Source organism: Candoia aspera, chromosome 1 (genome assembly GCF_035149785.1).
Source record: "Candoia aspera isolate rCanAsp1 chromosome 1, rCanAsp1.hap2, whole genome shotgun sequence".
NCBI classification, from domain to species: Eukaryota; Metazoa; Chordata; class Lepidosauria; order Squamata; family Boidae; genus Candoia; species Candoia aspera.
Genome location: NC_086153.1, coordinates 227,044,032 through 227,070,595, shown reverse-complemented (window position 1 = coordinate 227,070,595; position 26,564 = coordinate 227,044,032). Strand labels below are relative to the sequence as shown.

The 26,564-nt window shown below is 41.1% G+C and overlaps 1 protein-coding gene across 2 annotated transcripts; it reads right to left on the bottom strand.

Annotated features, from left to right (window-relative positions):
• Positions 1-1,481: 1,481 nt before the first annotated feature.
• Positions 1,482-20,755, bottom strand: LOC134487238 (sterol 26-hydroxylase, mitochondrial). Of its 2 annotated transcripts, none has more exons than XM_063288910.1 (9): positions 20,488-20,755; positions 12,263-12,453; positions 10,542-10,741; positions 8,822-9,019; positions 8,436-8,596; positions 5,083-5,249; positions 4,353-4,434; positions 3,532-3,735; positions 1,482-2,765 (listed from the first exon to the last, which is right to left on the bottom strand). In XM_063288910.1, the coding sequence occupies exons 1-9, from the start codon at positions 20,710-20,712 to the stop codon at positions 2,640-2,642; spliced, it is 1,554 nt and encodes a 517-aa protein (XP_063144980.1). In that variant the 5' UTR covers positions 20,713-20,755; the 3' UTR covers positions 1,482-2,639. The 2 variants fall into 2 exon arrangements, with proteins under 2 accessions (XP_063144980.1, XP_063144981.1); XM_063288911.1 differs by lacking the exon at positions 20,488-20,755 and adding an exon at positions 20,132-20,152.
• Between the last annotated feature and the right edge of the window lie 5,809 nt (positions 20,756-26,564).

Sequence of the window (26,564 nt, the reverse complement as noted above, 5' to 3'; positions counted from 1 at the left end):
GACGGTGTTCTGCCCACGGTTGTATGGAAGTGGGAGTCGGGGTTGTCATGAGAAATATACAAGTAAGTTGAATGCACTGGAAATGGGTTACTTCAGTGTGTGTGTAGTAAAACCACAAGAAATAGGGTCAATGTTGAATGGGTGCTGAATCATTGGGAGTGACCCAAATGAAGTAAGTATTTTCAGGTGGTTTGGTCATAGGGAGAATGAATGACCATCAAATTGCATGATACGAAGGGACAGAGAATGTGTCAAAAGGACGAGAAAGACTGATGGAGTTGGTGAGATCCTCAGAGAGAGGAGGAGTTTAAAGAAGAGGCAGCGTATAAGCACAGTAGGAGCAAGGATGGTTTGCAAAGATAGAAAGGAATGGAAGGGTATAGTGAATTATCTTGTTATAAACAAGTGTTCTTTTTCTTTTTTTAATCTCATGACTTTAATTTATTTGGTTTACTGTTTCTTACTCCTTTTCTCTGCTTTGTATCAGGTTTCTTACCCTGGAAGAAGTAGTGTGTTGGGTTTGTATGACGACGTACTTATACAGATGTGCCATCTTTGGCTATGTTGGTTAAAGCTGCTGGGAGTTGCAGCTCTCAGCAGTGTCTGGAGGCCATAGGCTGACCACCTCTGGTGTAAGAGTTGAGGTCTTGAAGTCATTTGAGTTTGAGGCCAATTTTTCTGTAGCATTAATTACATTTACAGTAGAACGGCACTGTCCAGAGAATTAGGTGGTGGTGGTGGTGGTGGTGGTGGTGGTGATGATGATGATAGCAGCAGCAGCTTCTTGTGGCACCTTACTGGCTAGCTATTTGGCTACCAAAACAAAACAAAACTAAAGTCATTATCCTCTGAGATGTACTACTTAAATTTTTGTTTTCCAGTTCCCCTCCCCTCCCACTGACAGATGTGCCTGTATAGAGGCCAGAAACCCAAAATACTGGTGTTACAGTCAGGCCTTCAATATTTCTGTGTTAAACTCCAATACACTGTAGATAAACACATTGTGATACAAACTGAACTGATGCATTTTAAAGCTCCAGTTATTATTTTTCTTCATCTTGATCCCTTCCTCTGTTAAGGTTTAGTAAGTATGTGTGTGTGTGCACACTGCCTGGACAAGTCCCTGCAGTTTTCTTGGCAAGATTTTCAGAAGTGGTTTGCCCTTGCCTGCCTCCTAGGGCTGAGAGAGGGAGTGACTGGCCCAGGGTCACCCAGCTGCTTCATGTCTGAGGTGGGACTAGAACTCATGGTCTCCTGGTTTCTAGCCACGTGCCTTAACCAGTAGGTCAAACTGGCTAACAGCCAATTAGCTTGTTGATTTTTGCATATCCAGTTGCTGCTGGACAAATTTATAGTGGTTTCTTAGAAATCAGATAAATGTTAATTCCTATTAACAATATAGTTCACACTTTCTCAACAATTCTTTTTTCATCCTCTTTTCCTACAAGAAGCCCAGTGTGGAAGTACATGGTTCTCTCCCATTTTATTTTTCAGAAGTTTGTGATGGAGGTTTGGCTGGAAGACTTACTGTAGTCATCTTCATGGCTGACTGTGTGTCTGAATTTATAACTCCCTACTCTGCCTGCTACACAGCAACCTAGTCTGAATACAAGAATTATATCTGACTTGTCCTTGGTACATTTATATTACATCTACTCAAAAAAAGAGAGCTTTTCCTTGGATAACTATATCCTAATCATCCCACAAGCATATCCATGATATTAGTTATTATAATCAATGGGTATGTTTATTTCATTTGTGATCTTATGTGCTTTTTTGGTTCCCTTCTATTTATTTTTTGTTAAAATAAATGCACTAAGCGCACTAACTGCATTAATGAAGCAATGAATAACAAACCACAGCCCTATCTGAGCCTTCTCTTAAACAGTGATTCCCAACATCTCCAGGGATCACTGGTAGTCTGCAAAGATACTGTGTATGATATATGATGCAGGTGGCACTCATATATGGTCTTCCCTAGTACTCATATATGGAGCATGAAGTTATACATGGAGAAAACCTTAGCTGTATGCATGAAGGTATCTTCCCTTCAGAAGTTTGCACTCAGTGCACAAAATCCAGGGAAGGAGTCACACTCCCACTGTTTGAGGTGGAGTTTCATGGCACAGTTCCAGTCTCTGCTCCCAGTTTGGCATAATTAGATTAGTAACATTTGAAGGAGGATTACATCATTTTCAAACATGTGAGGAATGATGTGGCAACAATAGCATCTATACATCATGCATACATCTCTCTGAAAGGAGGGGGCATGTAGAATTGAATGCATAAAGGCCTCCTCCCATCAAAAGAGAGTTTTTAATTAGCTGAAATAAGTTACTGTACTTCTAATTTTGACCACTGATTATTGGGAGCCCAGGAATGGGAAGGTGGGAAGCTAGAAATCAACCGTATGGGTGGACTCTTGGGGGAAGCCTGCAAGGCTGTAAATGTTGCTTTTGGTGAACTGTGTATAGAAAATTCACTTATATGAGTTGGAGGGACACCCTTTAGACTGAATCCTGCCAGAAGGGTGGAGCTCCTCAAGCCCTGTGCCAGTAGACCAGCCAGGACATAATCTAATCCCAGAGCTGATTCTCTGAATCTCTGCAGACTCTCAGGCTGAATAAAGCATTATCTGTTTAAGGCATTGTCCGTCGGTCAAGGAAATCCAAGTTAATGGGCTTGTCTGGCACCAGCACAATACGGGCAAGAGGCTTCACTTCAGTGCTCTGTGGATCTGGTCTGATCAAGAACTTCTGAATTATCTGGAAACAACCCAGAGAAAAATTGCACATTATTTCAGGGGCTTCCTGTCTGGTTCTGCCTTGCCCTAAATCCATTCACATTACTGATATTTCTTTGTTTCAGACCTTCTGCACCATAGCATTATTTTATGGCAAAATGGTTGCCAGTTGGCAGACCCATGAGAATGGAGAAGAAGAATGACCCTTGCCTCCTAAAGTAATTTCCACCGACCAATTCATAATTAAAATGGTAGAGTTCCCAAATGCCACTTCCTCTACTTTTCTTTTCACTATAAAATTATATTAACTTCTTCTGGCATAGGGAAAAGTCCTACTTCTCTGACCTTTACTTTACTTCTTGGAGTGTGGAAGCCAGTAATTACTGCAGTCCTTTCTTTCTATTCCTCCTACCCACTGAATTTAAATCTGTTATGGTAACCGGCTAGAAAGGAGAGAACAATCAGCCCCATGAAGACCATGAAGTCACAGGGTTATCAAATACAGTATATGCTTGAAGGATTAGATACTTCTCATCCACCCTGCCTTCCAACTTCTGGGAAACACATAGCTTCATCCACTGCTAAGAAATGTATATTTCCTGTACATTAAGAGCCACCAGAAATAGGTGGGGGAACTGATTTTCCTGTGGACAGAGATCAGACTTGGATGCCAGATCTCCTGGTTGAAGAAATGCAGAGTTGGAATTTCACTTCTTTATTTTGCAGCTAAGAGATCACAAATCATACAGGGACCGGCACATGCACACTCATGTGGAGAAATTACTTACCCTGGCAAGAGCCAGATGCATTTCAAGTTCAGCAATGCGACGCCCCACACAGGCACGTACTCCATAACCAAAGGGAATGGAACTGAAGGGGTGAGGAGGCATCTCTCTCTGGTCTCGCAGCCAGCGGCGTGGCAGGAAGCAGTCTGGGTCTGGAAAGTTGGTCTCATCATGGGAGATGACATAGTGGGCCAGTACAAAGAGGGTCTAAGCCCAATGGAAGGCACAGAAAGTTAGAAAAGGGGCTTTTGAGCAAGCCAACAGAGATGTTGGTCTTCCTAAGGCAGATCTGTGATGGTGGCCACAAACATGGGTAGAGTTTACACAGGGATCCCTTCCATGAGGGAGGTAATAGGAAACTGGCATGTTTCGAAAATGTAAGTGCTGTCAGTAGACGAAGAAAAAGTGTATGTGCATCAGGAACTGTGTGTGTGTGTTTTCTGGTGGTGCTAGCCAGTTGTGAATTCTTTTTTTTTGGTAGACACCACTAGACTGCATAGCTTGTTTTACATCCCACAGATAAAATTATCTTATAAATAAAATGAATTTAAATTGCTTTCTAATTTAATTCTTGATCCTAATATATTTCAACCTGTCCATTTTCCTACTTTGCCTACTGTAGTTCTGCCTAGCGTGGACTGATATTCCTAGTGAATGCTAGCATTCCTAGCATGAACTGATACCCCAGTGATAACTTTATATTTTACACTCTTTCTGGTTGCTAAGCCCAGTTCAGTAAGATATGTATATGTATTAAAATTAAAATTAAAAATAAAAATAAAAATAAATCCTGGTCACAAGATCAATAATACATCTGTACTTACATCCTTTGGGAACTTGTATCCTCTAATGACAACCTCCTTCTCTGCAATAATTCGTGCATTGGTGGGGACCACAGGATAAAGCCTATAAAAGGGGAAGTGGCAGGTCAGTGGACAGCACAGGACAGCAGGAAGAGGCTCCAACGACCTAGGCCAGTGTTTCTCAACCTTGGCAACTTTAAGATACATGTACTTCAACTCCCAGAATTCCCCAGCCAGCTATTCTGGCTGGGGAGTTATGGGAGTTGAAGTCCACATATCTTAAAGTTGCCAAGGTTGAGAAACACAAATAAATAAGGGGGAGAAAAGATGGGCAAGGCCAAATCCTTTGTATTTTTCAAGAATGCCAGATGCTAAGGGAGCATTGTAAAAAGGTGATTATAGTGTGTTGATGATCTTAACTGGCAGAAAAGTCCTGACCTATCTAGAAGTCAGGGCAATTTCCTTTCAGACCTGTGTAGTCGCGGGGAGTCAAGACTACCTTAATGGCATGCGTGCATACACACACACACGCACGCACACACACACACACAAAAGGCATAGAAGGGCCCACAGAAGCACACATGGAAATTGGGGAAAATGCTGTACTGTACCTGCTCTTACATCTTATGAATAGTTTCTTAAAACCCTGGGCAAAGTGATCAGGGTGCAAAGCGGCAGCAGCTATTTTATTCTAGGTCTAAGGTTGGAGACTGCATTCTGCGCCTTTGCTCAACCACAGAGAGGTTCTTACCTGAGAGTCTCCTTGACTACCGCTTTAAGCAGGGGCATCTTGGTGATGTCCTTGGTTTCAGGGATTTTGTCTTTGGGTGCTACATTGGCCACCTCCTGGTACAAAGCTTCCTGGATGTCTGGGTTTCTAGCCAGATGGTACAAAGCCCAAGACAAAGTATTGGATGTCTGAGGAGACCAAACAAGAGGGTGAAAATTGTGGGTATCCGCCCAGGGAGGGGGAATGGCAACATACTGTATGTGTGATAACATCATAACACAAATGCTGTGATGGATGTACTTGTGTCAGACACTGGGATGCGAGCGCATAAAGACATTTGTGTGATGATTTCACTGCATGTGTCATTGCTGCAGGTTCTGGCAGGTGCACTGCTGGTGAAAATGGTCCCTCTGAGTGGCAATTCCCAGAGAGGATCCTCGGATGGATGTAGATTCTCAGAAACCTGTTGTTGGGATTAGCCTGTCAGAGCCAAATTTCTCTCCCAATACTGTATGATAGATAAAACATGGCACTTTGCTATATTTATACATTTCTCAAAATTAGAAATATATCTGCTTCCCCCACCTTTTTTTTTTTTTTTTGCAATGAGTCTGTCTGTTCCTGTTCACCTTAGAACTTTATCCCAACATGGAAGTGATTAGATATGCTTAGAAATCTGCCACAGATTCTTGCCCGGTTATGATGGGTGAATTTCTAGAAGCTCCCCTTACAATTCAAGCTTATTCCTAGGCCTGAACATCTGGTTTAGAAGAAAGATGGGACACAAATGTAGTAAATAAATGAAAATGCTATTCAAGACATTCAACACTGAGACTGGTAATAGATTTTTCAAATATTCACTCATGCTGAAAAGGAAAATAAAAAAGGAATCTATTATTTTTATAGCAATATACTACAACTAATACAGCCTAAACTTAAATACACACCCTCTGAACTTGTAACTACATTGTAAAGCCTTCACTAATGCACAGATTAACTTTGTAGTCCATTATTAGATAAAATTATATATGCTTTGCTCTTTTTTTTCCTACTACCTTGATCTATAGCTGTTGGTATCTTTTCAACATACAAATCCCATGTTTTATTGGTTACTTAAGTTATTCTATTTATGTGTAAAGGCCATTAGTGAAGATTATATGGCACAGGTGTTATAAAAAGCACTGGTAAAGAAAACAGCTTTGAACAAGTAAAAAGAAAGCTGGAACGTTGGGCTTAGGCCCAGATTTAGTCAGAAAAGCCCTATTGAAATCATTATTAAGTTAAGTCTCACTGATTTCTAAGTGGGACAATCTAGATTCAAATCCAACTGGGTCTCCACAATACATTCGACTTGGCTAAAATAGTATTGAGTAGAAGATTATCTAAATTATGCTAACAATAATAACTCTTCATAAATTTAGTGTTATATGTAAACTATGATTAAATGTTGAGATATATTGTTCTGGGCTGTTATCCGGTATTCTTGTTTCTTCTTGCCTTACAAAATATTGAAAGAAAGATATAAAGAAAGCTTAAAAAATAGGATTGGGTGGATTGTGGTTCAGAATACTGTAGAAATCCAGGCATTGCTTTAACATGTTGTATGAACCAGGCTTTTTTTGTTAAGTGCTAGGTCTCCAAAGCAAGACCCACAAGTGCCAATGTACCTATAAATTATTTATTTGGATTCCTTTAATTTTTGAAAATTAAATTAAGACCAAAGTGAAAGCCTTAAGTATAATCTTAAATCTCAAGAATGTCTCTTGATCTGCCATTTTCTTAGAGGAAATTGTGAGAGGGGGGTTCAGTCCAATGCTCCATTTTGAAATGAGGTTACCAGAAAAAAATGTAGAAATATGCTGAGCAGGTCAGATACATCCTAGGAGGCTACAGGCACTGGTGGGAGCAACCTTCTCAGGCTGCCTTCTGTGACATACCTTTCTGGGGACTGATCATACCTGTCACAGCTGTTGTTTTGTGAAGATACCCACAAGACACTCAAAATTCCAAATATGCCCACCAGCTGACAAGATTTGGGGACCAATATGCCCACAATCAGCCCCCCAAAGTTGGGAAGTTATTAAATCCTAATTGTTTAGGGTGTAGCAAGTTAATCAATCATAGCAAATGTGAACATTGAATAATGACTTGCAGTTTTATGTAAACCCATCCCCTTGTGTTCAAAGTCAATAATTCAGATTGTAACTATCTGCTTACAGTATGATACATACCTGTTATCAATTTACATTGCTTTCTGTAAGCTAGATATCTGAGCCTTGTAGATATCCATCTATTTTATAGGAGACATTTTGATGGTAGGTGATAGGGGAAGGCTGAGAAAAATAAATGGAGTAGAAGGAAGGGCATGATAAAGGACTCCACAACTTTACTTCCTGGACGCTAATAACATATTGCAGCCTGGGAGGTGAGTATTCATTAGGAAATGGTAGTGAAACATGCCACTAGCCAATATCTGTGGATCAAGGGTTGTAATCCACAGTGTACAAGCCACAAGCCTCTGGTGTGGACCTCTATAAAGCTGTTATTCTTGCAGCATAAAAACACAAAACCCAGAGTCTGCCTTCTCCTGTCACTTGGAGAAGGGTCCAGCTTCACTAACAGTAGTTGTCCACTTGTATTTCTCAAGTATTCAAACTGGGGTGGCAAGAAGGGCCTCCAGGCATGGCTGTCCATCATTGTTCTTATGTAGTGAGAAGAACAAGAGCCATCAGGCCTCAGCTGATCAATGCTTCCCAGCCATGGCTGCCCCCCATCTGTCTGGCCTTTCCATCAGCAAGAACAGTGTCTGGTTCAGTCCATGCCTGTCCATTCATTTACTCATAGACCTATTTTGCTGCTTTCCCAGCCATGGTCCTCAACCTTCTGTAACAACTGATTTTTCCAGATATTTGGGGGAAGGCTCATAGTTTAGGGGTAAAGCTCATGCTTTATGTGGAAGAGGCCACAGGTTCACACTGACATTTCTCAGGGTGAAAGAATCAGAAAATGGGATGGGAAGGCTCTCTAGAAACTAGCAAACTACTGCCAGTCAAAATGCCAACAACTGTGCATCACCATGAGCCTTGTGGAATGTGGTAGTATGAAAATACAGTAAACAAACAATACAGCAAGTAGACAAAAGAATCTGACTTTGTACAAAGCAGCTTTTTATGTACGTATTTATGTTCCAGAAGAGTATTCTTAAGCTTCTAGTGCATATTTGGGCTTTCAAGCAGCCTTATGAGAAATATAGGCTGATCAGCAGGTGCCAACATGCTCTCCACCATGACAAGCATTTGCCATCACTTTTGCCCCCTGAGTGCCTATTTTAGCCAGGGCACCCTAACTGAAAGAACAAGAAGTTAATGTCCTACCGTGTCAACACCAGCCAATAGCAGCTCAGCTATGCTTCCATATATCTCTTCATGACTAAGCTGCCCATTGGTAAGCAGGTATGTCAAATATCCTGAAACTTCCTCACCCTGTTCCAGATGCTTCTCTAAATCCACCATCTTCTGGTCAATCAGTTTTTTCCCTACAGCATGAAATAGCTTCTGTTACTGAGAATTCACAATATGGGGAGTAGCAAGACAATATGCATTATAATGGACAGGTTTTCATTGATTCCTTGGCTTACAAAGAAGCTTAGCAAAAATACAAATTCCCCAAGAGGTATGTAGACAAATGTCAGCTCCTTGGATGACACCAAACTGATTCTGGCTGAAAATCCAGAGAGTTATGCCCAAATCCACTCACGTACCAAAGGCAAAGATAGTATCCCAGCTTTGTAGGTAACGGTTCCAGAAAGGCAGTACGTCCCGAGTCCACTTGGGTAGGAAGGTGACAAAGACAGAATTCTTGAACATATATCCAATAGCATCAATGAAGTTTTTTGTTTCAGTGGGGATTTGTTTCTCCAGACAGCCAATGCGGGTCTCAAAGAGAATATAGGAGATACCTGGAGGTGGAAAATGCAGGTGAGTCATATAATTATGCAAAATGGCAGCCACTAGGAAAAGAAAGCTGCAGTTTAGGAAGAAGGTCAGATAAAAATGTGATGTGAGAAGAATGTTATTAGCCATAATGAAGAGTATATGATTGTGCTTCTGATTTGTATGGAAGTATTGGAATGGATGGCAGCCCCAGTGGGCAGGGCATACAGTGGCTGAAGTGATAATTAGGCAACATTTGTAGACAATTGACTCAGACTCTCCAGGGAGTGGTCTTTTCCCGGCTTGGAAGTATGGTGACTGTTCTGAAGGCTCCATCTCATGTTAAGGCTTCTTTCAGCCTAGGGCCTCTAGAGGTAATGCATTTCAGCTCCCTTAATGCATTAGCCAACAATTCAGGTTCATAAATGAAAATGGGAAATCTTGAATTGCATCTTGTGATCAGTTGCCTTGGCTAAATCTCAGTGGTCAACTTTCATCCCCTCTATGTCTTTCTGGGGGAAAGAATATCACTAGTTTCATTTGGTGATGATGCTGCAGCAGCCCAGTTCCTGCTCTCCTTCCTCCTATCTTGACAATGTGACAGCTTGATCTATAGGCAACTTTTCTTTTCTTTATGATTTGTCCACAGCAACTCAGGAAGGCCAAATTAGACAGGACCTTCTTTATAATTAACATGTATGTTTTAAAAAATGCAAATAGAACACCTTTCCAGAGGGCAGGGAAATGAAAATTATCAGGATTGGAGCAGCTAAGTAGGCAGATCTGGTAGCACATTTTCCAACTAACACATTCTTTTAAAAGGCATAAGGTTTCGTGAGCTGCAGATTGGTCTTCCCTTCCCTTTCCCTGTGCTTCACCCAAATTTCAATCTTACAACCATCCTACATCAATCTAGCCACTCTGCATCTGATGAAGTAAGCTGCAGGTTATGCCTTTTAATAAAATTTGTTAGGAAGGAATGTGCTACCAGATTCCTCTAGCTTTTTGGCCACCATAGACTAATCCAGCTTTCCTCCTACAATGTCTCCAATGAGAAACAGCTAAGCAGGAGGAATGTAGCCTTCCCCCTCTATTGTGGTGCTAAAGAAAATACTTCTGCATGCAACATTTTCTCCTGGTGCAACTACAATCTTAAGAAAAGGAATTTTCTTCATGAATGCAGTGGAGGAAGGAAGAAACAATTTCCCCCTCAGTGCATGCAGCAGGGATAATGCTCAGCCTTACATTTGATCCTACCTGCTTTATAATCCAAGCCAACCAAATCCTGCCTAGAATCACAAGCTCTCATATTCAGCTCTATGGTGGCTGTGCTCATATGTCACACTGAACCACAAAGCTGCCAAGCACATTTGAGTCTAGCATGTTGTGCACACATAGTCTGTGTGGCTATTTTATCGTTTGGTGTCATGGAAACTCCACAAACTCAGTTAATTCAGTGGCTAAACAAGTCATGAGAACATCGCCCACAGGGAACAGTCTCAGAAAAAAAAGAATTCATGGTAGCATCATCACAAGCTACAAACACACCTTCTAAGGCGAATTGGTACAATAGGTTGGCCATGTCTTCAACTTTTACTCCTGAGGAGCTTTTTCTTCTCTCCTCTTCAAGGTGCTCTATCAGATCTGACACCACTTCATTGATGGCATCTGCATATAGTACAGCCTCTGAAGGTTTGAGCATCCTCTTGTTCAACACCTGCCGTAGACGGTGCCACCTTTCTCCATCCCTAAGAATGAGAGAGATGTTTTGTCAGCCCTTCAAGGTAGTCCAGACAGGAAACCAAAACCACGACTACTAATACTACCTTTATGGTAAGGTTATAGTAAGAGAATCTTGCAAGTCGGAAGGCACCTCCCCCAACTTTACATTCCAGAGAACTGGGGGGGGGGTTCCTTCTGAGATGCTTTCTCCACCCCCATTCTTGCTTTGGACTCAGATTTCATTTATCAGAGTGTTGTCTAGGCTGCAGCTCTTCCTCTTGTCTCCCAAGGTTACTGTATTCTCACAGCCCATTACACATTTAGAGCAAGTATGCAATCCAGTTGAATTGCCAGATCTATTCACAAACAGACTTAACTAAATCAGCTAGGTGTGGTTGTTTCCACTTGAGTTTGCTCATAGGGCTTCTTTTTATCACCCCCCCCCATTTTCTAGATTTTTTCCCACTTTATTATTTTTTATTTTCTAGGTATAGTAAATTTTTTTCTTCTCTTTCTCTTCAAGCCACCTTTTTCCTATAACAGCTTAGGTTTCATTTTTATATTTTATAAATATTTTATACTATCTATAAATATACTATAAATGGTATATAGTAATTGTAATAGTAATGTGGTTATATAGCTATTTAGGATATGTGCATATGTTTTATTTTATATATGTTTGTGTATATATCTACACACACAAACATTCCCCCCCCCACACAGCATAAATGTTTCTTTTAAAGAAAGATTAATTGCAATGTTTTTGAAATTTAACATAAAAAAACCTTAAAAAATAGCAGTCATGAGAGTTACAGTAAACATCTAAAATATAGAGGGTACCAACCGGTTAGGGTACATTTGTAGCATTTGCACAATACAGTTAATTAGGTCAAAGACCTATAGTATTGATGGACTTACACAAAGTTTCTGAAAAAATGCTATTTAAATATTCGAATCTTCTCCCTTAAGGGAGAAAATACAAATATTATTTAAAACTCTTTTTTACGGAAACGTTATGTAAGTCCATCAATGCTGTAGGTCTTTGACCTAATTAACTGTATTGTGCAAATGCTATGAATGTGGGAAGTACTATGGCTGAGGAATCCTCCTCAGAAATAGGCTCTAAGAAGCACAGAGTTTAATTCAGCTTCCCCAAAGAAACAAGTTGCTCAGAGTTAATTTTGCAAGCATCCAATGCTTTCTGAATTCTCAGGAAAGGGAATGAAATGTGAGCCGCTCTTCCAGATATTTGTAAAACAAACCTCCTTCCCGGGGCTGCTAGTCACAGCTCAAGTTAAGCTTTCTTAATTTTGCCTAAGGAAAGCTGCATATTTGTTTCATTATACAGGTTGCAGAAATTAGCTTTTTTGAGGCACATTTTGATTCATTGTCATTCTTATGTGCAGCTTATAGATAAGCCTTGGGTATATCTGCAAATCTGCATAAGCTCATATTAGAGCTTGGTGTCTTCTTTTAGTTTCTAGGCAGAAACGTTGTGGTAGATTTGTGGTGGGCTTTTGGATGGAATACACCTGCTTGACACTCACTCAGTGAAGGGGCCATAGGATAGGTGCCGTTTGTCTCGATGTTCCTTCCAAAGGACCATGTCACTCCGTATTGGGTATTTTCCCTCCTGGCGTAATAGCTCCTCTAAGATTTCAGGACTTCCAATATTAATATTAAGAAGAGGACCAACGGTAGACTTCCATATGGGGCCATACATTTTCTTGGAAATGATCTAGAATAGAAAAAGTCATGATGACATTTGGAGATTCTCTTTTTTTTTTTTAAATATAATTTTTATTAAAGATTTTTTTAAAAGGAAGATAAAAACTAATGCAAACTAATATAAAATAAGAAAAAGAAAAAAAATCAAAGAGAAAGCTAAAAGGTAAAGGTGCAGGAAAAAAAGTAAAATAGAAGAGAAAGAAAAAAGACACAAAGTAGCAGCTTCCAATCTTGACAGCAGTTATAATTATAAATTTACCTCTTACTGTATGGTTACAACATAACTCTCTTCTTTCTATAATCTATCTTATCATACATCAAAACCATAATCATCAGTTCATTTGTTTCTGTTTCCCACAAAAAGTCTATAAGAAGTTTTCAGTCAGCAATAAACATAGATACTGTCTTTTCTCTGATCAAAGAGGTCAATTTAGCCATCTCAGCACTTTATTTATTTATTTATTTATTTATTTATTTATTTATTTAAGTTCAATCTTCTTCACCAACCAAACCTCTGGTCTCAATTATATATTAATCTTTAAAAGCCTCTGAATCAGTGTACGTATCTGAATCCAGAATTTTCTAGCTGTTTTACACACCCACCAAACATGATAAAATGTCCCTTCTTGTTATTCACATTTCCAACATAAATTTGAAGTGCCCTTATACATTCTAGACAGTTTCTCTGGTGACATATACCAATGGTACATCATTTTACAAAAATGCACTTTAAGAGTATAACATAGGGTAAATTTCAATCCTTTCAGCCACGTATTTTCCCCTTGTTCCATCTGTATATTATAACCAAAAAAATTAGCCCACTTTATCATACATTCTTTCATTTGTTGTTCTTTTGTTTCAAATTTCAATAAAAGTTTATACATTTTAGAAATTACATGTTTATCATTTGTATGCAATTCTGTTTCAAACTCAGTCTTACAATGTTCAAAACCATAAATTCTTTTGTCTATTTTAAATCTTTCTAATAATTGTAAATAAGAGAATCATTGACAACTATATCCCTCTGCCATCAGTTCTCTCACGATGTTAGCCATTTGTGTTTGCCTATTATTTCTCGTCTATAAAAGGCTTCTTGTGCTGAGATCCACAAAGGTGTTTTTGGGCACAACCTGGGTTTGTATCTATTCTATATTCTCAATATGGCACCTCTAACATAATGATTTTTAAAATCCACATTAACCTTGACTTTATTGCACCACAAATATCTATACCACCCAAATTTCAGGTCATGTCCTTCTAACTCCAAGAGCCTTCTATTTCTCAGCAGCACCCCCTCTTTCATCCAAGCCAAACAGGAAGCTGTAAAATACAATTTCAAATCAGGTAAACCCAGTCTTTCTCTTTCCTTTGCATCTTGTAACACCTTATATTTAACTTGTGGTTTTTCCCCCTGCCATGGAAATTTAGATATATCCTTCTGCCACTGTTTAAATGGTGTATCAGTTGTTAAAACAGGCATTGTCTGAAACAAAAACATCATTCTGGGCAAGACATTCATTTTTATCACAGAAATTCTCCCCAGCAATGACAGCTGTAATTTCTCCCATCTTAAGATATCTTTTTAAACTTCATTCCATGTCTTAACATAGGTATTTTGAAATAACACACAATTCATATTTGTCATAGTGATACCCAGATATTTTACTTTCTTCTCCATCTTAAAATCTGTTTTTTTCATCAATTCTGTTTGATCTTCTATTTTCACATGACATTCGGAGATTCTCAAAAAAAAAAAAAAGTGGAATGAGCATGTATATATATGGGTCATTCACGCTCAGTGGAATAATTTGATTCAGGTGCTAATTAGGATGCGCAGGATCTGTTTGGGCTGTACGCCCTATAGCCCACACATCACTTCATTCTCAGCACAAACGTTCTGGCATTCTATTTTTTTTTCTAAGAGTTTTCAAGATGAAGGAATATCAATCCCTCAATAGGCTAAGACACAGCATCCGCTCATATTCCAAAACGCTCTAGAAGTTTAGTTTGCACCTCCAGATCTCAAATTTCTGAACTGGCTAAGGGACTTTCCCTGAATCATGGCATAGACCTACCTCAGCAACCTTTTCTTGCTGTGTCTCCATGTCTCATGTTCTCCATGTCTCATGATGCCTTTACCTTGTCAGTGGTCCAAGAGAAAGCCAGGCACAAGTTGTTCTTAGCTGTTTCACAGTACTGTTACTGTTACTTAAGTCAACAAGCTGTAACTGCTTTGCCATGGGGGCAGCCTGGCCTGCTTCAGTGACCATTCAGTTGGTGTTGCAGTCCGGTGGTCCCCTAAGGAATTGGCTCAGCTTGCCAGTGGCTGGTTTAAGCAGCCCCTCCCCCCAGCCCCCTAGGCACTGTCTTCCAGAGTCATTTTGCTTTGGGTAGTGGGAGAGTCCTGTTCTTTCAAACCAGACTCTCTCTCTCTGTATCTTCCAGGTCTTCAAGCTAATCCTGAGTAGCAGCTGACCAGTGGTGGTGGTGATGGTGGGGTGCACAGTGAAGTAGGAGAGAGCAAGGGAACTACCACCTCACAGGGAACCACCCCCTCTCCCTAGCCCAGTGTCACCCAACCTTGGCAACTTTAGGATGTGTGGACTTCAACTCCCAGGATTCCCCAGGCAGCCATGTTAAACTCATGTTCACAAGCAGCCGGAACAATTGCTGAGAAGCATGATGAAGGGGTTGTACTGTGCCTCTGCCTGTTTGGGTTGTCAGCTATTCAGGCTGATCCAATTCTTCAAGCTAGAAATCGGTTTGAGGGCTTGGCAGGGAGAGAGCTTACTCTTTCCCTTCGCCTGCTCTCTCTCCCAGCCCGGAAGGAGTGGCGGACAAAGCCGGGGGTGCAGGTCTGTCAAAACTGTTGCCAATCCCAGCAATGCTGCCTTGCTGGAGGGTTTTTCTCTTTCCCCTCGTGAAATATGAGCACTGGAGCAAAGAGGAGAAAAAAGAAGAGAAACCAGAAAGGAAAAAAGATGGGGGTGGTAGAGGAAAGACAGTTGCTGGCTATGGAATGGCAAGTTCAGTACTAAAACAGTTGTTTATGTTAACGGATGCATGCAAGTGATAAGCAATACATTTGAAACATTTCTCTTTGGGGTTGCAGGCAACCCACGCAACCAGTTTCTGCACCTGCCTGTTCCTTTCCCCAAAAGCTCAACCTGAGGTGTTTCTAGGAAATGGGTGAGATAGATTCTGAAGAGTGGCTTTTACACTGATTTCTCATTTGTATGAAAATTTAAGGAAAGAATCACAGATCTTTTTTTCTCTTCTCCTGGAGGTTTCAATTATATCCAAATTTATCAGTGCGTACTTCCAGCTAAAGACAGGATTACTCTTTACATAGTTCTACATCAAACTCAGGAGTGTAACGAGCACTCTGTGGCTCCAAAGGCAAACTTCTTAGGCTCCGATAGTGGAAAAACTCAGGCATGACTTCCCCTCCGGGCTGCAGCAATTGGGGGCTGAAGGCATGGGATGGGGGAAGCCCTATGCCTTTGGCCCCAAACCTTCCATACCTTTACTCTTTGTACACCCCTAATCAACACCTGGCTATTCTTAAAAATAAGGTCATGTCATGCAACTTGAATTTAATTGGCCTAATTTCTGGAACAATTCACAACCAGCCACCCACACTAAGCTATTTAGTTACTACATGGATTCTTAGCAGCTAGGAGAGACTGGCAGCTTTCCCAAAGAGAAATGTTTTCTAAAAAAACAGCCTTTGTTTTTTGTTCTTTGTAACCCATCAGCTTTTCTGTTGACTGAGTTCAAAGGGCTCCCTGAGGCCCAATGTCTGTATAGCCTGTAATGCCAAAAAGCCATTATTGTGCCCATCAGATTAAGATAGTTGTTGATGTTTTGGGTATCTTTCGAAACAAACCGAGAATCTCCAAACTGATGTTTAATAAAATGGATCTATGTTTGCTGATTTTTTTTCCTTGTTTCGTCTTGGTAAATTGTGTTGGCACTTATTTTCCACAGGAGCACACTATGAATTCTGTAATAAAGCCAACTTCTTGCATGCTTTGTTTTTCAGGCATGATATCCCCAGCCCATATTTAGTACACGATCATGTCTTTTCTGCTGTGGTGCAATAAAACTGTTTTGTTCTATCTTTCTATTAGTTTGGAATCCAGCACTTCAATATGTACCACTGAACTTCTCCTTGTAACAATTTGTTAATGAAAGCAGAGAAAACAAGCTAAGTTCTGAACAATCACGGTTTGTAAGTAGCCAATGCTGACAAAGGAGTTCAAATACTTAGGTCATTTGTCTTGATTTTAAGTGAAGAGGCAGATGAAATATTTAATCTGGCCTACCCACTGGGTCCGGTTTCTCTCTTGGGTCACTTGCCCAATTCTTCCAACATCCTTTTTATATTGTTGTTTATTCGTTTAGTCGCTTCCGACTCTTCGTGATTTCATGGACCAGCCCACGCCAGAGCTTCCTGTCAGTCATCAACACCCCCAGCTCCCCCAGGGACGAGTCTGTCACCTCTAGAATATCATCCATCCATCTTGCCCTTGGTCGGCCCCTCTTCCTTTGGCCTTCCACTCTCCCTAGCATCAGCATCTTCTCCAGGGTGTCCTGTCTTCTCATTATGTGGCCAAAGTATTTCAGTTTTGCCTTTAATATCATTCCCTCAAGTGAGCAGTCTAGCTTTATTTCCTAGAGGATGGACTGGTTTGATCATCTTGCAGTCCAAGGCACTCAGAATTTTCCTCCAACACCACAGTTCAAAAGCATCGATCTTCCTTCTCTCAGCCTTCCTTATGGTCCAGCTCTCACAGCCATATGTTACTACGGGGAACACCATTGCTTTAACTGTGCAGACCTTTGTTGTCAGTGTGATGTCTCTGCTCTTAACTATTTTATCAAGATTTGTCATTGCTCTTCTCCCAAGGATTAAGCGTCTTCTGATTTCCTGACTGCAGTCAGCATCTGCAGTAATCTTCGCACCTAGAAATACGAAGTCTTTCACTGCTTCTACATTTTCTCCCTCTATTTGCCAGTTATCAATCAAGCTGGTTGCCATAATCTTGGTTTTTTTGAGGTTTAGCTGCAAGCCAGCTCTTGCACTTTCTTCTTTCACCTTCATCATAAGGCTCCTCAGTTCCTCTTCGCTTTCAGCCATCAAAGTGGTATCATCTGCATATCTGAGATTGTTAATGTTTCCTCCAGTGATTTTAAGTCCAGCCTTGGATTCCTCAAGCCCAGCATGTCACATGATGTGTTCTGCATACAAGTTGAATAGGTAGGGTGAGAGTGTACAGCCCTGCCGTACTCCTTTCCCAATCTTAAACCAGTCCGTTGTTCCATGGTCTGTTCTTACGGTTGCTATTTGGTCGTTATACAGATTCTTCAGGAGGCAGACAAGATGACTTGGTATCCCCATACCACCAAGAACTTGTCACAATTTGTTGTGGTTCACACAGTCAAAGGCGTTAGAATAGTCAATAAAACAGAAATAGATGTTTTTCTGAAACTCCCTGTCTTTTTCCATTATCCAGCGGATATTGGCAATTTGGTCCCTAGTTCCTCTGCCTTTTCTAAACCCAGCTTGTACATCTGGCAATTCTCGCTCCATGAATTGCTGAAGTCTCCCTTGCAGGATCTTGAGCATTACCTTACTGGCATGTGAAATGAGTGCCACTGTTCGATAGTTTGAACATTCTTTAGTGTTTCCCTTTTTTGGTATGGGGATATAAGTTGATTTTTTCCAATCTGATGGGCATTGTTGTGTTTTCCAAATTTGCTGGCATATAGCATGCATTACGTTGACAGCATCATCTTGCAAGACTTTTTTATATAGGGGATCAAAAATCAGAAGGTGATTAGTAGCAACTCTTGTGATTAACATTTTATTAAAAGCATAAGCTTTTTGTGAGTGTATGCTATTTAATAAAAATTGTTAGTCCAAAAAGGTACTAGCAGAGTCCTCCTGACTTTTGGCTACCACAGACTAACACAGCTCTTCTCCTACACTGTCTACAATTCGTGTAAGGCAGGGTTTCTCAACCAGGGTTCCACGAGAGGTCACTAGGGGTTCCCTGGGAGATCACAATTTATTTAAAATATTATTTCAAATTTGGGAAACTTCACATTAAAGAAGTAAATTTCATTCTTTATTTTAAGTTTAAGAACACTGTTAACACTGTATGCAGGCCTACCCATGAAACGAATATAATAATTTTGTAACTTCTGGCCTATATTTGAGCCTGAATGTGCAGGGATTCCCCAGGCCCTGAAAAATATTTCAAGGGTTCCTCCGAGGTCAAAAGGTTGAGAAAGACTGGTGAAAGGGATGGGAACATTATTTTTTCCTCTGGTAGATGGTCACATTCCTTGGGGAACAACTTCTCTTTCTCGTATCCAAAACGCTAACAGTGAGCAAAACTGAAGTCAGAAGTGAGTGAGGCTGAAGACTAAAGTGGATGGGCCCAACCTGTTCTTATTTCTAACACACACATTCTTCTAACTTTCCTTTTTCCCAGGTAATTTCTTATCTCCTAGTCCACAAGCAACCTGCAAAGGAAAAAGATGGGCTGACTGATCTTGCAACCTGAGCTTATGACTTGAGGAGACCATTGGAAATTAGGACAGAGAAGCTGTCTAATTCCATTTTAGAGCATGACAATGGAGTGTTACCCATTTAAAAAGCCACAGTGCCAATATCCTTAGGAAGTTTCAGACCCTTAGTGTCCTCCTTAATTTTATTGGCTCTGGTGTGCATAGGAGGGGGTAGTGATGATGATTAATGCAGTGCTTCGACATTCACATCTTCTTTCTTTGAGCTTTGAAGAAGACCGATTTCCTGGGTTCAAACATCACACTAAGCCATAGTTTATTTAACCAAGGTTTCTTGAAAAAGCCAGAATTAGCTGTATATATTAAGTCATGAACCAGGTAACAAGCCAAAATGTCTGAATACAGAAGAAGCTAAGTCAAAACCATGCAAATCAAATTTTAGTTTAATCCACATTCTGCATCATAATGTCCCTGTTTTATCTGCATAACCTATGGGGGATACACATTCAGAATGGAAAGGAAAAATAATCTTGATCATACTCCAGGAGACCCTTCCCCATCTGGGCCCTTCATATGTTTTGGACTTCAATCCACTTGCATCATCATGGCATTTGTTTGTAATGATTTAATGTTGAGCAAACCGAACTCCATGTACCCTGAGGGTGCCAGCTGGGGAAAATTGCCCTGGTTAATGCTCCACCTCAGGAAAACACTGAATATCTGCAGATGTAGTCTGCAAGCCCAAACACATTTATTTACATCTAATGGATATCAAAATGACACACCTATGAGCAGACACACATAATTATTAAGAAATCTACTAATCCATTTGAAATTTGACACTTTTAACATATGGTTGCATAAAAGGCCCAGAAGTGTGGACTTCCATAATGCTTCTTGAAACTTGCCCTTCCTTGCTTCAGCTCCCTGTTAAGTGTTTTGATTGACATGGGCCATTGCTTTAAGAAGGAGAATACTTCCTCCATCCCGCTGCCTCCATTATTTATTTACTCTTAACTTGTGTCCCGGAAGCAGGGCCCTATGCCATTGGGACTGGAATGCTGCGGCCAGGCAGGGGTCCATTTGACCCATCAACAGTGATCCCGCAAATACTGCAAATACAGCTTTAGCAGAGGAGGTGTTAAACTCACGTGCATCTGAACATAAGCAGGGCGGCTTTCTCCTCACTCCATGCTGATCCTCCCTCAGTCACTCTGTTAAAGAGCAGGGGTCACACTGAGGCAGCAGAAACAGAGCTCCACCCTACGGTGCCCAACTCTTAACGCCCCAGCAGCACCCGTTGGCCGGCTGTCGCCTGCCTGGGTCTTCCAATCGGCGGTCACTTGGCTCGCTCGCTCATCTCCAGACGGCTCAGCCTTCCCGCTCCTCGCGACGAGCGAGATAGATAAGACCGCCAAGCTATTCTCTCTGGAGGGCCTCTCTCCCCCCGCCCGCGAGACATCCCCGGTGGCCTCCCCGTTATGGGACGTCCCGCGCGGGCCATCACCTGCAGGTGGTGCGTGTGCAGCAAGTAGCCCCTCACGAAGAGCCAGTAGAGGGTCCCAAGTGACCCCGTTCCGGGCAACTCCTCCGGCCTCTTGAGTTGCCGGGCGCCCGAAACTGCCTTTGCAACGCTGGAAGTAGCCCTCCAAAGGAGAGCGGGGCAGGATACTCCGGGCTGCGACGGCAGGTAGCGCCCCAGTCTCCCGGCAAAGCCACGCCACTTCACCATAATGCGACTGGATTGACTAGCAGGGAGAGAGGAGAAAGTGGAAAGCAGTAAAGGAAGTTGACTGCCAGCCGAGCGCGGGCGGAGCTGTCCGAAGACGTAGCAGCGAAAAAAAGCGGGCGGACACCGCTTAATAGTCGTCGATTTCTTCGTGGACTCGCTTTCCCAAGAGGCCATGGGCGGGAGATGCAGGGTCAAAAACATCCTTCCCCGCCCATAATCTATTGGCTCTAGGTACAATTATGTTCATGTTATTTGAATCACGACTTCTAGTTCTACCGGTTGCAGAAGATTCGCCACGAGAATGCTGGGCGCGAGAGTTTGTTCCGAGGATCAAGGAACTCTGATTCTGATCAAAAACCCATCCTGTTCCTCCCAAGCATTCTTCGTTTCAGCCTGTCAAGGGACAATTCACATTACTGGCAGCCGAAGAGTTAGTACTGTACTAGCAAATCATAACTGGCAAAATAACTGTAATATAATATAATATAATATAACTGTAATATAACTGGCAAATAGAGGGAGAAAATGTAGAAGCAGTGAAAGACTTTGTATTTCTAGGTGTGAAGATTACTGCAGATGCTGACTGCAGCCAGGAAATCAGAAGACGTTTAATTCTTGGGAGGAGAGCAATGACAAATCTTGATAAAATAGTTAAGAGCAGAGACATCACACTGACAACAAAGGTCCGCATAGTTAAAGCAATGGTATTCCCCGTAGCAACATATGGCTGCGAGAGCTGGACCATAAGGAAGGCTGAGAGAAGGAAGATAGATGCTTGTGAACTATGGTGTTGGAGGAAAATTCTGAGAGTGCCTTGGACTGCAAGAAGATCAAACCAGTCCATCCTCCAAGAAATAAAGCCAGACTGCTCACTTGAGGGAATGATATTACAGGCAAAACTGAAATACTTTGGCCACATAATGAGAAGACAGGACACCCTGGAGAAGATGCTGATGCTAGGGAGAGTGGAAGGCAAAAGGAAGAGGGGCCGACCAAGGGCAAGGTGGATGGATGATATTCTAGAGGTGACGGACTCATCCCTGGGGGAGCTGGGGGTGTTGACGACCGACAGGAAGCTCTGGCGTGGGCTGGTCCGTGAAGTCACGAAGAGTCGGAAGCGACTAAATGAATAAACAACAACAAAGCAAATCATGCTAAGATTCTAGTCTACCTTTGGCCTAGACTGGGTAGAGAATTGCAGCAAAACAAACTGAAGGAGGGACACAATTCATTAATTCCAAATCGTCTCTAAGAATTGGAGCAAAACACGTATGCAGCATTTGTAAGTAGAAAGATGCCTAGAAGGTTCCCATACTGTTACATTTAGTTTCATCAGAGAAACCTCGTTAAAAAGGTGATAGTTGCTGGGATGCAGAAGCGTTGAACTGATCAGACTTTCTCGGAAGGCAGGGCTTGAAGGCAATACATAAGTGGTAAATTCTCCTTGTGTGCTTCCTTCTTTCAACTGATTAACTTCTCCCATAAGAAATATGTTAACTCATGGCATAGAATAAAAGTCATGCATCTGCCTGTAGGGAAGCTGTACTACTTCCTCCTTTGATGGATATCAGAAAGGATGGAAAGAGGACGTTTAAATGTCATCCAAATGTGTTCTTATACTACTACATCAGTGTTTCTGGACTCTGTCAACCTGAAGATACTCTGGAAGTTGAAGTCCACGTATCTTCAAGTTGACAAAGTCGAGAACCACTGTACTACATCCTCATGTACAGGTGAAAGTAAAGGCTGTCTTGAGTTGTGCTTAATTCCTGGTATTGACATGGACATGTTATGTATGCATCAACAATATGGAAGTTGTTTGCTAATACCTTCTTCCAAGATACTTTCTGACTTCCCAACCTAGCCTGCAGTCCTGGGATTTCATGATGATCCCCACCCCTTGTCTACTAACCATGCTCAACCTTGCTTAGATTTTTTGTTTTGAGATCAGTGATGTGCTGTAGGATAATGCATAATCTTAAAAAGAAAGGAATCTCCCCCCCCTCCTATTTTCCCTTATTTTTTTCCCCCACATATTGTTCCTTTTCCATCTTAAGGGATTGGAAATGAATGATCAGAGTTTAGCTGAAGCCCAAGAGATATGCTCTGGTAACTAATAAACATGTCCCAGCTTGTTTTAAAATTGCCTGTTGCAGTTCTGTCATTATACATTCTCACTGGATTTGTTAGTTTAACCATTGATCTGTCAGGTGCATATGTGATAGAAGGAATACCTATCTCTGAGTAAGTTCTGTTCTACCACAGCTGTTTCAGGGCTGAGAAGGAGGGTCTTTTTGGTTGGGAGGGGAAAATGGGGCAATTATCTTTAGACCCACATATGAAGGCAATCCAGTCCAAGATAAGGAACAATATTTGAGATGATCAGCTGGATCAATATTTAAATTCAAGAGAGTACAGGTAGTCTTTGCTTAACAGCCACAACTGGGACCAGCAACTCTGTTGCTAAGTGACACAGTTGTTAAGTGAGATGTCACATGACCACGACTTGTGATTTTACTGCCAGCTTCTCCATTGACTGTGCTTCTTGGAATCTGGCTGTGAAGCGTGCAAATGGCAATCATGTGACCACGGGATGCTGCGACGGTTGAAAAGACCTGCCGGTTGGATTCTCAGTTTGGGAAGGGAAGATGGCCATCTGAACGGACTGCCTGTGAGCTCAGCAGGCAGACTTGGCAGCGTGGGACTGTTTTTGGGGGTGCAGGCAGGCTATTCCTGTTGCCCTAGAGTGTTTTCATGGATAGAAAACACTTGGAATCATCCCATTTGTACTTCAGAACATCACCTCGTAGCCTGAGGATCGTCAACAGTGTTGGCTCTAATCCAGTAAGAGGAGACGGGAGTCAGGGATACCACCATTTTCCAGACCTTTGTGACACTAGGTCGAGCCTTTCTCATTCCAAAATCCCCCAATTTATATATTTTTAAGATTTGTACCTCAAGAGAAACTCTCCACAGCAAGAAGAAACTAAGCTCTTGCTGTTAAACATCAGTGCTCCTGGATTACCCTTAAAATCTTCCTTTAACTGCTGGCTTACTTCCCATTTAAAATTTAAGGAGGACTGAGGAAAAAATAAGCACCTCTCCATTACTATTTTTGTATCTAACTTAATTTGATGTTTTGAGTTTTCAGCTTTTTGTTCACTTTCCTTGGATGCTGCATCTGCTGGTTTGCATACTTTCTGTTTTGTCAATATCATTCACTAGCTTCTGGAAGTCTTTCATAGGGAGCTAGATTTTACTTATTGCATTATGGAAGACCTTAAGGGGACGTTTCAGGACTCTGTGCCGAACTGCGTGCTGCTTTCAAACAAATTCTCCATGAAACTACTCAAGCTATTTTGCAAGATCTTAGGGATATTATTTTTAAAAGGTATCAATTGGCTGAGGGCTTTCTGAAGGGAGTGGAAGAGATATATCAAGAAGGAGGCATTTTTCCCCGATCGTGAGAATCCAGAATGTGAAGGCATGCTAACTGATGGATATGTGCTGCTCAGGAAGGAGCTGCAATTTGACTTGCAAGATAACGACTGGTCTGTTTGTTTCAGGCTTTCTTTTGAGAATGAGATAGCTCTGTTATGTGGGAAGTTTTTTGCAGACTTTCTAAGGGGGGCACTCGGGCTCCTTGATTCATTTATAAAAAAATATCCTGTGTATAATATGGAGACAAATAAATGTTCTGACTTATTATGAGGTGGGATAAGAAATTAAAAATAAATATGTGGATTGATTTCAAGGCTGTATGATTCTATTTTTCCATAATGATTCAAAGTTGGTTTGATTTTTTTAAAGATATAATAGAGGCAAAGAAGATGAATACATTAAAGATTGTATGATTAAATGGGCTAAGAATTTTGGGTACAATATTATGATAGAACAATGGGAAAACATGTGGAACAAAGGTCTGAAATTCACCTGGAACTATAATTTGAAAGAGAATTTTTATAAAGTGATGTACTGTTGGTATTTAACTCCTGATAAGCTGTCTAAAATATATAATGGGATATCAAATGTCTGTTGGAAATACTCACAGGGGGAACTTTCTATCATTTATGGTGGACTTGTGGAAAAAGTAAGAAATTCAGGAACCAAATATGTAGTACTATTCAAAAGATTCTTAAAGTGGACTTAAAATTGAAGCCGGAGCTGTTGCTCTTGGGTTTGATGGACCCACAGCTTGAAAAGCAACACGGAACTCTGTTCTTATATATGATAACAGCAGCAAGACTCTTATATGCTCAAAGATGGAAGGATGCACAAATTCCCTCAATGGAGGACTGGATGATTAAATTGATGGAATTGGCACAAATGGCTAAACTGACAGTACTGATAAGAGAAAACACTGTAACTAGATTCGTTTCCATCTGGAAGCTGCTCTTGGACTATTTGCTTGTAACACAAAAGAATGAAGTCTTAATTTTAGATTTTGATGATTGAATGGTTTGATTTTAGAGATACAATGTTACTAAATGTTTAATTCTAAGAGATGAACTTTTATGTACTTCTATACCTGTGCTGGAAAAGGTCAGAAGCCACTGGTCTGATATGCTTTTTGCTTATTCCTGCACTGTTTTAGCTTTTCCTGTTTCTTTTTTAGACTTGTATTTTATTGGTCTTACATTCTGCATTATGTGCCTTAATTATATCTTGAACAATTAAAAAAAAGAGGGGAAAAAAAAGACCACCGATTGCAAAGTGCCCAAATTTCAATCACACAACCGCAGGGATGCTGCAACGGGCCAGTCATAAAATTACTTTTTCAGCACTGTCGTAACTTTGAATGGTCGCTAAACAGGACAGTCATTAAACAAGGACTACCTATATGAGTAGTTAAAATATTATTCAACAGTTATTTTAATAATTTGGGGTTCCCTACATACTCACATTGACTGCACCATTACCTTTAACTGGAAAAAAGTGCTTCAACATAGGATGCAGCGAACAGAAGTCTGGGGCTCACAGAAACATTCCCTGACCACTATTCTTTCCTGATTTGTCAGATTCTTAGAAGAGCCCTGCTAGAACCAGTGCTAAAAAAAGGAACTCTGTGGGACCCATAGTTCAGATGAGATACTAGGCAATCAAAGTGTGTTAAATCCCAGAGCCCTGGAACTAGCCCTTGACCTGCAGTTCTAGTGTTTTTATTATTCTGCAAGTGACGTAGCTAATCATTAACTCCCTTTATCAGTCAGTTTGGCTCTGAAACATTATTTAAGGGGCAAACTTTGTCCTGGGTGTCCACTGAACCCATGTAATCTACATGACATATAATTTCTCCCTTCATTCTAGCATAGTAACTGACCTCATCATTGGATTAATGCAGTAAAGTTGCAACTTCATTGCATTTAGACGCAGCTACAGATTGTTTTCCAGCCGCTTAAGCATCTTTCAAAAAGACATAAAGGTAATAAACTCTTAGGTCTTAAAGTTACAATATGCCTGACAATGGAAAATGAGGAAAAAGACAGACCTGTAAAGTTATCTGGTTGCTTTGAAGGTGGATGCATACACTGAGGGGGTTTTTTGGGGGGGGGATGCCTTCAAGTGAGTTTTTGCCCTCTGCGACTGCCTAGACAAGTCCCCACAGTTTTCCTGGCAAGATTTTGGAGGTGGTTTGCCCTTGCCTGCTTCCTAGGGCTGCGACAGAGAGAGGGACTGGCCCAGGGTCACCCAGCTGGCTTTGTGCCTAAGGTGGGACTAGAACTCCTGGTCTCGTGGTTTCTAGCCTGAACCCTTAACCACTGCACCAAATTGGCTGTCATATTGAAATATTAGAGAGAATATATTGGAATGGGGAAATACGTTCCTGTGTCATTAAATGTAAAGCTTGTACA

Coding starts and splice junctions, on each gene's coding strand:
- LOC134487238 (XM_063288910.1), bottom strand. CDS start 20,712: ATGGTGAAGTGGCGTGGCTTTGCCGGGAGACTGGGGCGCTACCTGCCG. Junction 9,020..10,541: donor GTACCAATTCGCCTTAGAAG/GTGTGTTTGTAG, acceptor TTCCACCTCCAG/GTATCTCCTATATTCTCTTT. Junction 5,250..8,435: donor TATTGGCTGGTGTTGACACG/GTAGGACATTAA, acceptor TGGTCTCCTCAG/ACATCCAATACTTTGTCTTG.